Below are 12,592 nucleotides of genomic sequence, written 5' to 3' on the forward strand. Positions count from 1 at the left end.
TGAAAACACGGGTCATGGTCTGTTGAAATGGTTTTATGTGTTTCCAACTGGGTCGTTTGCCGATGTTGCATACAGGTTTTCGAAGGATCCACAGAAAAACAAGGGGGTGAAATCTATGCTTTGATGGCCCCATGGGTTATATCCGAGGAGAAGTCATGATTTATGTGATTATGTCTCTAAATTTTCTTTAAAGATTTGTTTCGCCATACGTAGATTATTATCATTATTCATCAAACCGTCAAATGCCGGTCTCCACTGCCTATCAAAGCGAACTTTGCGGGGAAATTTGCTCTTATCATCCCCACTGCGATGGCCCACTCCGAGGCCTATAGACGCCGCAATAAGCGGCGATTCGGAACCATCCTTTGCAGTTTCAATCATCGTGTATGTGTATGTGTATGTGTGTCTAGGGATCATGTCAGATTCCATGTCCGGAAGAAATGCGCCTAGATCAAAGAATGGTAAGGTACCAAATATTGTCTACTCAAACCCGGTTGTTAACCTATTATCAGGCTGCCAGACGTGTCGGCAGCGGAAAGTGAAGTGCGATGAAAACCGGCCTGTCTGCCACCATTGCAGCCGGCTGAACATCGGTTGTGAATGGGGATATCCTAACAAAAGAGGGAGGAGAAACCTTCAAATCAGAGAAACACACTCAGCGGCGGGAAACCGTCAGTGGTACTTATCCTCGGTGTGGCGACATTATAGCGAGTTACCATTATTATGGGTTGGCAATGAGCCATCAAAACAAAACATATGCGAATACAACTCTTGCTGGCCATCTTGGCTGTCAAAACACGACATATCAATATCTCAATTTTCCTCCACATTGGGCCTTGCTGTCGCCGACAGAATCACATCGCAATGCAATCTTAACGCAATGTCATTGAGCAGTCCCGAAATAACATGCGCAAATTCACTTACATTAACGGTTTCCGATCAGAATTATTTCCGCTACTTCCCATCCTCGTCGGTTGTGTTTTACTACATGAAGCCGTGGGAGTGGAGCAGTTTCGGCTTCCTCTATCAAGGTCCGGCTGCTACCAACAAGCTAATCATGCGAATGATTTTGGCAATCGCCGCCAGTGATATGCATCGACGAGGGCTAGTACCCAATTCCACGGGGAAAGACGCTTCCAAAAACCCTGGCCGGTATCACTACGAGGCTGCGGTACAGGAATTTCGACAATACCTCGAAGAGCACGCGGCCACTGGAGGGATGCAAGGGGATTTGGTTGCGGAGTCAGAGTGTGAAATAATATTCTGCATCATGTTCTTGATGATCATGTACGAATGGTATTATGGTCACTCTGTCAAGGACCTCCAGCTGCATTTACAAGGGGTGAGATGTCTTCTCAAGGCACATCCAAAGATGTTCACTATGAAAGGAATGGCCGATGCTATCTTATCGACCGGATCTATTCCAAAGAAGGGACTTTCATTTATGCCTGCCCAGCTTTTGCTTTGGGTCCTGTAAGTTTCCTTCTTTCTTTTTCTTTTCCCTTTTTTTCCCTCCTAGCAGAGGCATCCGAGAGAACCTTTTGACTGAATTCGGTTTAACTAACAAAAAACAGCTACATGGAAATCAGTGGTCACCCCAGAGGCCTAACTGGGTCTCTTTACGATGCATTACTTGATTCTGGAAACCCTGCACTGCATCCCGATTATCTCCATCAATGCGCACGGATCTGGGGTCGATGTCTTTGGGGTGAGGAATACCCGGAAACTCAGATTCTAGACGACATGGAGAATCATCGGGCGTTAGAGCTTTTGCATCAAGCCTTTATAATGAAAAACAAGATTTGGCAGCTGGCACTGGGAAAGAGTCCTCGCTCCGCGGGAATAACCGCAGAAGGCTTGTACTCGGAGATGATAACAATTCGAGAGGTTAGTTCTATAACTACGCACCAATTGCCCTTTTATATACATATATTACGAGTATTAGCTAACGATTTGGACAGAGATATAGCGATATGTTCATTACGGCCAAGTTAGCAAGTTCTCTTTCTTCGCGTCGCGTGCTATACACAATTTATTTTGCTGTGTGTGCCTTGGAAACGCAATTACTTTATCATCAAAGAATACTTTATCCAACATCCAGAGCACGGAGTATGATCCACCGTCAGGCAGTTGCGAACCTACTCGAAATTCTTTATCAGCAGTACTCTGTGGATCCAAAGTTGTTGCAACGAATACCATATTCAATTTTTCTGGTGATGATTGAGACCGAGGATCCTATCCATCGCGACTGGGCTGCAGCGAGACTGCGGGAACTGAGAAACCTGGACGAGGGTTACTCTTTTATCAATAGCCTCGCAGATGACTTTATTTACAGACAACAGATGTTTCCGGGAGAAATGGTGGATTTATTTGACATTTTGCAGACGCGATATGAAACATGTAATAGTAGATAATATTTTGACGCATATGCCAGAGTTCAAATGAGTTTAAATGTGCAAATGGACCTCCAGTTCTTGGAGACAACGGTCAAAATAATATTGATACCAGTGACCGCCAAACCACATACCTTCTCATCCAGCAGTGTGAAATGTCTAGAGGATGAAGACAGTGGAAACTCTGGCAAAACTTCCGCGAACCAGTGAACAGTATTAATTTCCACGCTCTGATTATTAAATATTATTATTAGGTCGGTCAGCACGCGAAACATTATTCGGCACTTTGAAAACTAGCGGCAGGGGTGCATCTCAATAGAATCTAGCTTCTCGTCAGAAAATAATATTTATTATCAAACAACCATCACTGGTCAAGATGCGGGATGACACTTCCTTTATAGCGTACTGTGGCGCCGCCACCATATACAACCCTAACATTTTGTACCTGTGTAATCACCGAGGCCAGCCAGGAAGATGGCCATTCCGGTGTGGTGAATACAGCACCTGAGTTGACGTAGATGATAAAAGCGATGAGTTATTTGATACCTTCTAATACTTTATCACCGACAATGCAACCTTACAGAGGCTCTATACAGGTCACGAGTTAAAGATGTGAGGGTTGAGTAGTGATTACGGAGTACACCCGGCGGCGTCCACCACAATTACGACCCTAGATGGAGCTAAGCATTTTAGCCCAGGCACGTTGCAACGCTGATAATTGCTGACCATGTGGACAATGGACATATCTTCCTATTGTTTCATCGCTGAGAACCATGCGATTATGCAGTAGTATGCCACAAAAAAGGAAGAAAAGCAAGGCAAGCGTATATTCTACCAGTGGAAATGGCTTGAAGCATAGATCATGTTACAAGTTGAAGTACCAAATACCAGTAATTGGATTATTTTTGTTAGCGATTCTACATGCTATATCCAGATATTTTTATCAATTCATGACTTATTAACTCTTTAGATTTTAATTAACCATGTAGTACATATGTGGTCTTGCGGCGCCTGAAGACATATGACTTTAGTTGGCCCTGTGAACGTTAATGCCTAGAATAGATAATGTTGATGTGTAAATGACAGCCAATAGGCAAATTAAACAGAATGATACAAATCACATATAGCTGGCGCGGCCTCGTGCTCAAGCAGTGTTACATGCTGGTAGTGTCTGACAAGCATTTTACTAGTCACGAAGCTCTAGATTATAGTCAGCGGTCTAAATCCGGTATTAGGGATAAGCTAGTGTGGTGCGTACGTACTAGTATTCTAAGTTGCGAGGCTAATTTTCAAGAACACCCTTCTCTCGAGTCTCCCCTATTAACATTTCCAGATATCACAGTCCCCACCAGGGTCTGGCGTCTCACCATGGGTGTAACCCTGAATAGCTACATCTGCCATTCCGGGTCCCGGAAAGACTATATAAAGACAAATTATTATCTTCTATGCTTTACTTTTTTGTTTCTCTAGTCTTGTCATTGCTTGCCAAGCCACTCATTTTGATATCAAGTCACCAAAAGTCTTCCATCATGCGTTCCTCTCTTGCGCTGTCCGCTTTCGCGGCTACCTTGACCCTTGTCCAGGCTGGACTTGAGAAGAATGGCACTCAAAACATCGCAGTTTACTGGGGTAAGACGTTCCACTACGAAAAATACTCGCATCATTTAACTAATAAATTTTCAGGTCAAAACTCCATAAACCAGGCCGGTACAGCTGATGCTCAGAAGAGACTTGGCTACTACTGTGAAAGTAAGTGTGGTTTGAGCTACCATTCATATTATGTTACTACAAGAGGCCAAAGGCTAATAATGAACAGATGATGGAGATGCGGTTGATGTGTGATGCCATTACAGATACGACTGATATGCCGAGTCCAATGCTAATAATGTTTTAGACCTACATGGTCTCCTTCATCACCAAATTCGAAGGCACCGGTGGTTATCCCGCTCTCAACTTTGCCAACGCCCAAGACAACTGCACTGCCATTAACGGCACCGACTTGTTGGATTGCCCTCAGATTGCGTAAGTGAAATAGGCGGTTGTGATATAAGTAGAAAAAAGGCTAATGTAATCAAAATTTAGTGACGACATCAAAACTTGTCAAGGCCTCGGCAAGACCATCCTCCTCTCTACTGGGGGTGGCACTTACAATGAGGGAGGCTTCAGCAGTGAAGACGACGCTGTAGCAATGGCCCAAACTGTGTGGAAATTGTTTGGACCCGCTACCAATGACAGTTCTATTCCTCGTCCCTTTGGTGATGCCGTTATTGACGGTTTCGACTTTGATTTCGAGAACCTCGCCATGAACAATATGCCAGCTTATGCCAACGAGCTGCGCAAGCTGTATGCCACTGATACTTCCAAGACTTACTACACATCTGCCGCTCCTCAATGTGTCTACCCTGACTACGCAGATGGTCCTATGCTGGACGGCGCCGTCTTTTTCGATGCTATTTGGATTCAATTCTACAACAACGGCTGCGGTGTTAACAGCTATGTCGCCGGCGCCACTACCCAATGGAACTTCAACTTCAACACATGGGACACTTGGGCCAAGAATACTTCGTTGAACCCCAACGTCAAGGTCTTCATGGGTATTCCTGGAAACACTGGTGCCGGAAGTGGCTACGAGGATGCTACTTTTGTCGGCACTGTTATTGACTACGTCAAGAACTTCACCAGCTTCAGCGGTCTTATGGTCTGGGATGCCAGTCAGCTTTGGTCTAACGATGGCTATCTCTCAGCCATCTCCGCTGAGTTGTAAGTTTCTCATTGCCTAAGTCATTTAGACTTGTTTCTGGAAGCAATAACCGTATGGTATGTTCTTGGGGGTTTCTTCGACGAAATTCCTCCAGCATCAGAATCAAGTTGGGCTTTTGTAAATAAATATTATGTATATATGACCAACACGAATAAAATGTCGGGCACTTTTCTGCGAAAATATTGAAGCAAATTAAATATGCTGTATCTTGGTGGTTTTGTTTAATGATACGACGAAGTGGTGCTTTGTAGTCTCAAATTTATCAATTATTGATCCAATTGCGGGTGAAGAAACACAAAATAAATGACATAAAAATAAATAAAAAGTGAAAGTACAGACTAGAAGTAGAGGTGGAAAAAAAAAAAAAAAAAAAAAAAAAAAAAAACCCCCAGTACAAATCACGTGGAGATAAGATAACGAGCTTCGGTGGATCCTATCCACAAATTTTTTGTTATCGCCTACGATAATCGCTTTTTGCACGATTTCTCCGGCCATTCTTCAATCCAGCCAGACAACACTCATAGTCGGCTCAGCGATCGCACGAAAGGGAAACTATACGGACGAAATAATCGCAATCATGGGCAAAATTCAACCCAAAAAGCGCAATAGCGCATCCGCTGGATCGCCATATACAAAAGGACTGTCCGGCGGGGTTAAAAAGAACCCGATTTTCAAATTCAACACCGACATTGGTTAGTTGTTTTTTTAAACAAAACCTGGGCTATATTTTCATTTCACTAACACACAAGTCTTTTAGGTCAGCATATTTTGAAAAATCCCGGTATTGCAGATGCGATTGTCGACAAGGCAAACATCAAGGAACACGAGGTGGTTGCAGATACGTCTTACCTGTTGTCTGTCTGTCTGTTTCACTTCCAAGGCTAACTGCTTAGCACAAGTTGGTCCAGGAACAGGTGTTTTGACTCGACGAATTCTCCAAAAAGCAAAGTCCTGCGTGGCGATTGAGCTGGATGCGCGCATGGCCGCGGAACTCACAAAGATGGTTCAAGGAACGCCACAGCAACGAAAGCTGAAGATTATCCTTGGTGATTTCATCAAAGGTGCGATACTATAGCATCATATTGGAATTTTGGGGGTATCTTTAGATACTAACTGGCGGATAGTGGACCTCCAAGATATTGGACATTTCGATGTCTTCATCTCGAATACGCCGTATCAGATTTCGTCTCCTCTTGTTTTCAAGCTTCTTTCCATGCCACGCCCGCCACGCGTTTCAGTGTAAGTCATTTTTGAACTTTCTGTGGAATTTTGTATACTAACGAAAAATGACTAGATTGATGGTGCAACGCGAATTCGCACAGCGATTGATCGCGAGGCCTGGCGATAACATGTATAGTAAGATGAAATCTTGTTTACATTTGGGACATTACAGGGAGGCTAATTTTTACATAGGTCGACTGAGTGTTAATGCACAATTTCACGCCGTATGTAGTCATATAATGAAGGTACTTGCCCTTGTGATGTTTTTTTGTGGGAACGTTTTGAGATCACTGACTCAGAAAACAGGTCGGCAAAAACAACTTCTCGCCCCCTCCTCAAGTCGAATCCAGTGTCGTCCGAATCGAGCCACGCCCTGACCGACCTGATATCTCGTGGGAAGAATTCGATGGGATGCTGCGCATCTGCTTCAACCGAAAGAACAAAACGCTTCGCTCCAGTTTCTTTGTGAAGCAAGTCCGGGAACTGATTGAACGAAACTGGGTTACCTGGGCGTCCATGTTCACGGAACAAGTTAGGAAGGACGACATTGACTTTTTGCAAGGACAGGGACAGTTGGATGGTGCTGATCTATCCATGGAGGTCGACGATGAAAACAACGGCAATGACAACGACAACGACGCCACGCCTCTCGATGAAGACGAGATTATGCAAGACCTCATTTTTGGTACCGAATCAAAGCAGCAGAAAAAGGACGCGCCAAAACTGACCGGCAAGATGGTTTCCATCAATGGCATCCAAGTCGACAGAGCCCGACTGGCGCAGCTGATCCAAGTCAAAATCCAGCGTGCTCTGGATAAGTGCGAACTGTCGAATCAACGAAGTCAGAAATGTGACGAAACGTCGTTTTTGCAATTGTTGTATGCATTCAACCAGGAGGGCATTCGCTTTTCTTAGTCTTGTTTTGCTTCATTTTTGGTATTTAAGGAGTCGTGGAGTACGTAAAAAGCGAGGGTTGTGTTTTGGATTTAGTTTATGTAGATTCGTTTATCAAGTATAAATACCTTTGGATGAATCAATTGATGGGACGAAATTCGGTCCGATAATGCTATCAGAAAGCTAAAACAACACTCTTATGCCAATTCCCCTAGGTGGCGATGGCTTTCCACAAGTGGAAGCCGGAAGACTACAGGCTTCTGGAGTAAAGCGGCGCTGAGCCGTGGATGCCCGCTCCTGGAGATGGGGTAGGCATAGATAAGCAGGGTGCGAACCCAAGCTCGGTTCTTACAACTTTCTACCATTTAAGCTCCTCGGAATGTGGAGATACGGACGATCTCCGGATTGTGTGATGAAACCCACCGATCGGATTGTGGCCCTAATGCTCGGAAAGGTCGAAGGAACCGTCCATATTATCAATATAGCCAAACATAATACATATCATTCTATGAAATGTTATAAAGGAATACAGTTTCTCGCTATACTCAATTTCCCGCTCGGGATAGATTCATGGATGGTTGAGACAAGCGGATCGACTTGGTGGAGACCGTAAAAGACCCGTGAGACCATATCAAGGCTTGCAGTACAAGCTGGGAACTTAAAGGCCAGATAGTTCTTTAGAGAGGGATGTTCGTGACGGTGTTTCAGATGACCTTCCATATGGTGTCTTAACATTAGGCTTGTAGTCAGTGGTGCGTCCAACTACCCAGGCATTGCTTTACGTGTTACTCATAGGTCTGTCAGTAGGCAAGAACTTCCACATCAAGGCTATATGTTACCTGCGCTGCTCTGATAATGAATAATGCTTCTTGCTTGTGTCACACATTTCTCATCCCGCCATGCCGTGATGAAACCCCCTTGCATGAACAGGTCCCACGACCTGCTACCCCAAGAGGGAAGAATTATTGTGGTATGATTGGTGTGATCGACGACGATCCAAAGAAACACGAGCCTCCTGCATTCCATTCCGGGGGGGAAAATCAATCCCTAGATATACTAGAGAGAAAAAAACACGACGCAGACTCGCTCACGCCCAAAGGGTTAGGGCTAACCGCCCAAGGAACGCGACAAGGAGTGTAGTAGCATAACATCCGATAAAAGAGGGCCGGAATCCCAGTGTCCACCCTCTCATTGTCTCTATTCTTTGGTTTTTGTCGAAAATCTTTTTCTTGTCGCTTTTGTCGTTCTTTGTTTCCTTCCCATCCCCGAAGTGCTGAGTTTTCCGCCAACATCAGCTAGTTTTCTCAGCTCAATACACTCGTTTTTATTTAGTTTTTGGATTTCTTAGTCACTCCTTGAAAAGCAACGCGCAAAATGGCGCCTATTAAGAATATTGTTACTTCGGCCCTGATGCTGACCGCAGCTGTGGCAGCTCCGGTTGAGCTAGACAGAAAAAGTCATGCCATAGCCGATGCGGTGAGTTGGATGAAAAGTGATCATTAAAAAAATAAGAACCAGAGTACTAATTCGACTTATCAGCCTACCAGAACGCACATGAAACACCACCATGGCCAGCCAATGCACAGGGCTTCTCCGGCCATATCTGGTCTGCCTTCTGGCACGTTCAACGCGCAAGCGATGGAGTCATCTGCGCTGGCTGCGGCAGCGAATATCCCGGCCGGCAGTCAAGATGACGGGATTTTCAGTATCCTGGATAACCTGCCACTCGAAAAGGAACGCAGACAGTTGGACGAGCTCACCCGTTTCCTGACCGAGGTAAACCAGGCTGTCAAGCGGGATACCGTAACCCGTCGTCAACTCAGTACCATCAAGTCTGCTCCAGCGGCAGTTGGTCAACTGGCAAACGTTCTATCACTCGCAGAAAGCCTCCCTTTGAAGCGTGACGAAAGCAAGCGTTTCGATGATATTGGCGGGGTTGGCCATTTCATAAATGGTATTGCCAAGCCTAAGCTGGATGATCTGGCCAGACGTGGCGGAGGTGGTGGCGGTCTCGATCTTGACAGTATTCTCGGCGGACTAGCAAAGCGCGGTGAGGAGAAAGATGGAGCCGACAATGAACACTACACCAAGCAAGGAGACACCCTGCTCAGAGAACTGAATTCCATGCTCGACAAGGCTGGTAAAGGTAAAGAAGATGAGGGATCCCAAGCAACTCCCAAGCCTCAAGAACTATCTGGACTAGCCAATCTTGTCAGGCGTGCCATGGAGTCTTCCAGCCAACTTACAGAACGCGGAGGAGTATTGGACGGCCTTGGCGGTCTTGATGGTCTTGCAGGAGCGGTAAATGGTCTCGCGAAACGCGAGGATATGACCGACGAACAAGTCAAACGTCAATTGAATGTAGCCAGCGCCATTGCCACCGGCGCATTGAGCAGCGCTGGTGGCGCTGTTTCCCAACCTGGAAAGCTAGCCACCGGAAATGTTCGTCGAACTAGTATCCAAGGCAGCCAAGCCGATCCGGTGGCTGCTTCCATGCTGCCTGTCGAAGGAACCAAGCCCAAGGACACCAACAACGACGATGACACGACCGGCCCCGGGGAGATCAACAAGGAGGTGGCATCCGCAGAGGAGACCGCAGAAGCGGCCACCAAGAAAATCGGTTCTGCAACCAACAAGGGCCCAGCCAAGGGTCCCTTGGGCAAGCGTCAGCTGCCTCCGATTGCTGGTGCGGACCTCCCAACTGTTGTCATGGGCCTCGCAGCCAACCCATCGATAGTCATGGCCCCTATAACTCATGGTGTGAAGCTCGCAGGAACAGATCTTGGCGACGCTTTACCAAAGTAAGACTGGAAAAATTCCCGTTGAGTGTTTAGCAAACGTCCTGGTTCGCTCTTGGTGAATTCCATTTTGTTCAATTTCCTATCAGCTTGCTTGCCTATATCGACAATTGTTCGATTCAAGTTGCGGTCGACCTGGCAAGTCACACTTGATCTACTAGTTTTCTAGTTGCTGTTATTCATCACATCTTGTTCTTGTAGAGTGAAGTCCATAAATGTGCGATTTCTTCCAGTTTCTGATTTCAAAGTGCCAGCATTATCATTTCACGTTCGTAAAGGTCATCAGTATGATGCCAACGCATTAATATCAACTTAAAGCTAAATACATATCGGCAAAACGAAAGGTAGGAGAACCGAAAGCACGCCTATCAACAATAACGTCGCGAGGGAATTATATAGAATAATAGTAAAAGTTCCTCAATAGAATAAGGGGTAGGGTATCATCAGCCTCGGTACCGCCGAGAAAGAGAAAAGGAAAATAAAAAAGAAAAGAGAGAGACGACATCGACGTAGTTGAAATCACTCATCGTCGAGCTCCATCTCATCAATCTCCACGCGAGATCCCAAAGCTTCACGACCTTCGCGGATCAACGCTTTAAGTTGGTCGTTCATCTTTTGAATACTAGCGTCTTCTTCTCGTTCACGCCGCCGAAATTTGGCTGCATAACGCTGTGCATCTTTTGATGCCGGACTGGTTTGGTTCGTCGATTTGGTAGGGCTCGACGGCAGTTTCGTGGGGGTGGATGGGGCGCCAGATGATACTGGTGCCCCAGCTGGTGGACGAATAGGGGTCAAAGTCGGGCGTTTGTTCGCGACACGAGGTAGGCCAGCACCTGAGCGTCGAGGTTGCAGGCGATATGCACCACTGCGTCGTGGGACTTTACGTGCAAACTGTGTGGGGCTCTCGCCTCGCGGCGAAGAATTCCTCACTGACGGTGATTCGGGCACAAGAACCCAGGTCTCGCGATCGCGGCCTTGCTCCAACTCCACCTCCTCTTCAGGATACTGTCCTGGAACCGGAGTTGATTCCAACTTCGAACGGGAATTCGATGTGCTTATATTATCTTGGTTATGTACCATCTGCCAGGTGCTTATGTCTGGAGTGCGCGAAGTTGGCGTTGCCATCGTATAGGTTTGTCCTCCACCAGCAGAGAACCCACGAAAGGCACTCGTCCAGCAAAAGTCCAAGACTTTGCCCACCACAGTAAATACTGTCCTACCCCATCCTGGCGTCGCAGCTAACCTCGAGGGAGTAAGCGGCATGGCAGGTTCTATCGTGTCGCTGCGGCTTCGCTTCCGATTTCCGGTGTCGGTAGCCTGTTCTGTCGAGGCAAGAACGGTACTCTGTCGATATCTGTTCGGCCGGTAGTCGAGCTCCTCTGCCAGTTTCTCCTTCGTTTCAGTGAGGTGAATATGCTGTCGGTCTTCTCCCCCGTTTGCCAGAATATAGTCGGTGTTCACTAACGGTGCCGGGCTTTCCAAGTCTGTAGAAGAAGCGATGGGGTCCCGCACGGGTGATCGCTCGGCCGGTCCAACTCGACGTGCGCGTTTTCGGGTGCCGCTATACTCGGGAGACTCGCGATATGAGAAGGAAGGCGAGGATGGAGTCCGAGGGGGTTGAAAGAGCTGGGACTGAACCCTAAAGGGCGCGTCGAAATTGCCGAACGAGGCCATCTGGAGCAACCCTGGCGGGGGAGGCGCCGTCCACTAGAGCAGAACAAAATTACTGTGTCACTGTAATAGCAGCCGTGTCGATCATGCAGGCATGATAATAAAGGGGAGCCCAGGGGAGATTGCAGAGAAGATGCTCGCGAGGAGGTCGATGGTTTATTGTTGATGTTTTAGGCCAATCTCGCTGCGCATCGAATCTCCGATGTTGGGGGTAAAGGCGCTAGAGTGGGGCCACAGCAGCCAATCAGGGCATGAGTGGATCACGTGGCCACTATTGTCGATCTGGCCAATCAGCGCGTGTCAGTCACGCGCGACCTTATTCAACAGCAACAGTCAACAGTCAGGACAAGTGAGAAACTTTTGTATTAGAGGATGCTGTGATTTACATCTATATTTTTGAAGGAGCTAACAATACTTCTAGTAACCTTTTAGGAATATACACCAGTCGATCGAGACGCTGGCTTTATCCCGAGGCTTGTACTACACTAGAGTTCAAGCTCGAGACGAGTGCCAGGTTAATGATATTCCTAAAGTTTCATGTGGCTGTGATTTACCGTAAGTAACATTATGTCACTTGCCACTCAAATACATTGTTAAAATCGATTAAGTTGATGGTTGCTGGAACCTCCACACACATCAATTAATCTCAGTGTCTATATGTAGTATTTGTCGTAGTCAAGTTACTCGAAAGCACGAGGATTTTGAGTTAGGAATGCGTAGAAAATCAGCTTCACTTTTATTATTGTTGTTATTATTATTATTATTATTATTATTATTATTATTATTATTATTATTATTATTATTATTATTATTATTATTATTATTATTATTATTATTATTATTATTATTATTAT

The 12,592-nt window shown here is 46.0% G+C and overlaps 5 protein-coding genes across 5 annotated transcripts; 4 read left to right on the forward strand and 1 right to left on the reverse strand.

The window, feature by feature from the left end:
- Positions 1 to 880: 880 nt before the first annotated feature.
- On the forward strand, positions 881 to 2,414 carry TRUGW13939_07596 (uncharacterized protein; the record flags this gene model as incomplete). The annotated part of the gene is made up of 3 exons (XM_035490735.1): positions 881 to 1,473; positions 1,575 to 1,887; positions 1,962 to 2,414. 3 exons carry the CDS (start codon positions 881 to 883, stop codon positions 2,412 to 2,414), a joined length of 1,359 nt encoding a protein of 452 aa, XP_035346628.1.
- Positions 2,415 to 3,922: 1,508 nt separating this feature from the next.
- Positions 3,923 to 5,157, forward strand: TRUGW13939_07597 (uncharacterized protein; the record flags this gene model as incomplete). The annotated part of the gene is made up of 5 exons (XM_035490736.1): positions 3,923 to 4,022; positions 4,077 to 4,142; positions 4,210 to 4,229; positions 4,288 to 4,415; positions 4,476 to 5,157. 5 exons carry the CDS (start codon positions 3,923 to 3,925, stop codon positions 5,155 to 5,157), a joined length of 996 nt encoding a protein of 331 aa, XP_035346629.1.
- Positions 5,158 to 5,731: 574 nt separating this feature from the next.
- TRUGW13939_07598 (uncharacterized protein) lies at positions 5,732 to 7,290 on the forward strand (the record flags this gene model as incomplete). Its single annotated transcript, XM_035490737.1, has 7 exons — positions 5,732 to 5,846; positions 5,912 to 6,016; positions 6,054 to 6,215; positions 6,279 to 6,393; positions 6,449 to 6,510; positions 6,568 to 6,599; positions 6,682 to 7,290. The coding sequence occupies 7 exons, from the start codon at positions 5,732 to 5,734 to the stop codon at positions 7,288 to 7,290; spliced, it is 1,200 nt and encodes a 399-aa protein (XP_035346630.1).
- Positions 7,291 to 8,643: 1,353 nt separating this feature from the next.
- On the forward strand, positions 8,644 to 10,074 carry TRUGW13939_07599 (uncharacterized protein; the record flags this gene model as incomplete). The annotated part of the gene is made up of 2 exons (XM_035490738.1): positions 8,644 to 8,745; positions 8,809 to 10,074. 2 exons carry the CDS (start codon positions 8,644 to 8,646, stop codon positions 10,072 to 10,074), a joined length of 1,368 nt encoding a protein of 455 aa, XP_035346631.1.
- A 512-nt stretch (positions 10,075 to 10,586) lies between these two features.
- On the reverse strand, positions 10,587 to 11,741 carry TRUGW13939_07600 (uncharacterized protein; the record flags this gene model as incomplete). Its single annotated transcript, XM_035490739.1, has 1 exon — positions 10,587 to 11,741. The coding sequence occupies one exon, from the start codon at positions 11,739 to 11,741 to the stop codon at positions 10,587 to 10,589; it is 1,155 nt and encodes a 384-aa protein (XP_035346632.1).
- Between the last annotated feature and the right edge of the window lie 851 nt (positions 11,742 to 12,592).

Source organism: Talaromyces rugulosus, chromosome IV (assembly GCF_013368755.1).
Source record: "Talaromyces rugulosus chromosome IV, complete sequence".
NCBI lineage: Eukaryota > Fungi > Ascomycota > Eurotiomycetes > Eurotiales > Trichocomaceae > Talaromyces > Talaromyces rugulosus.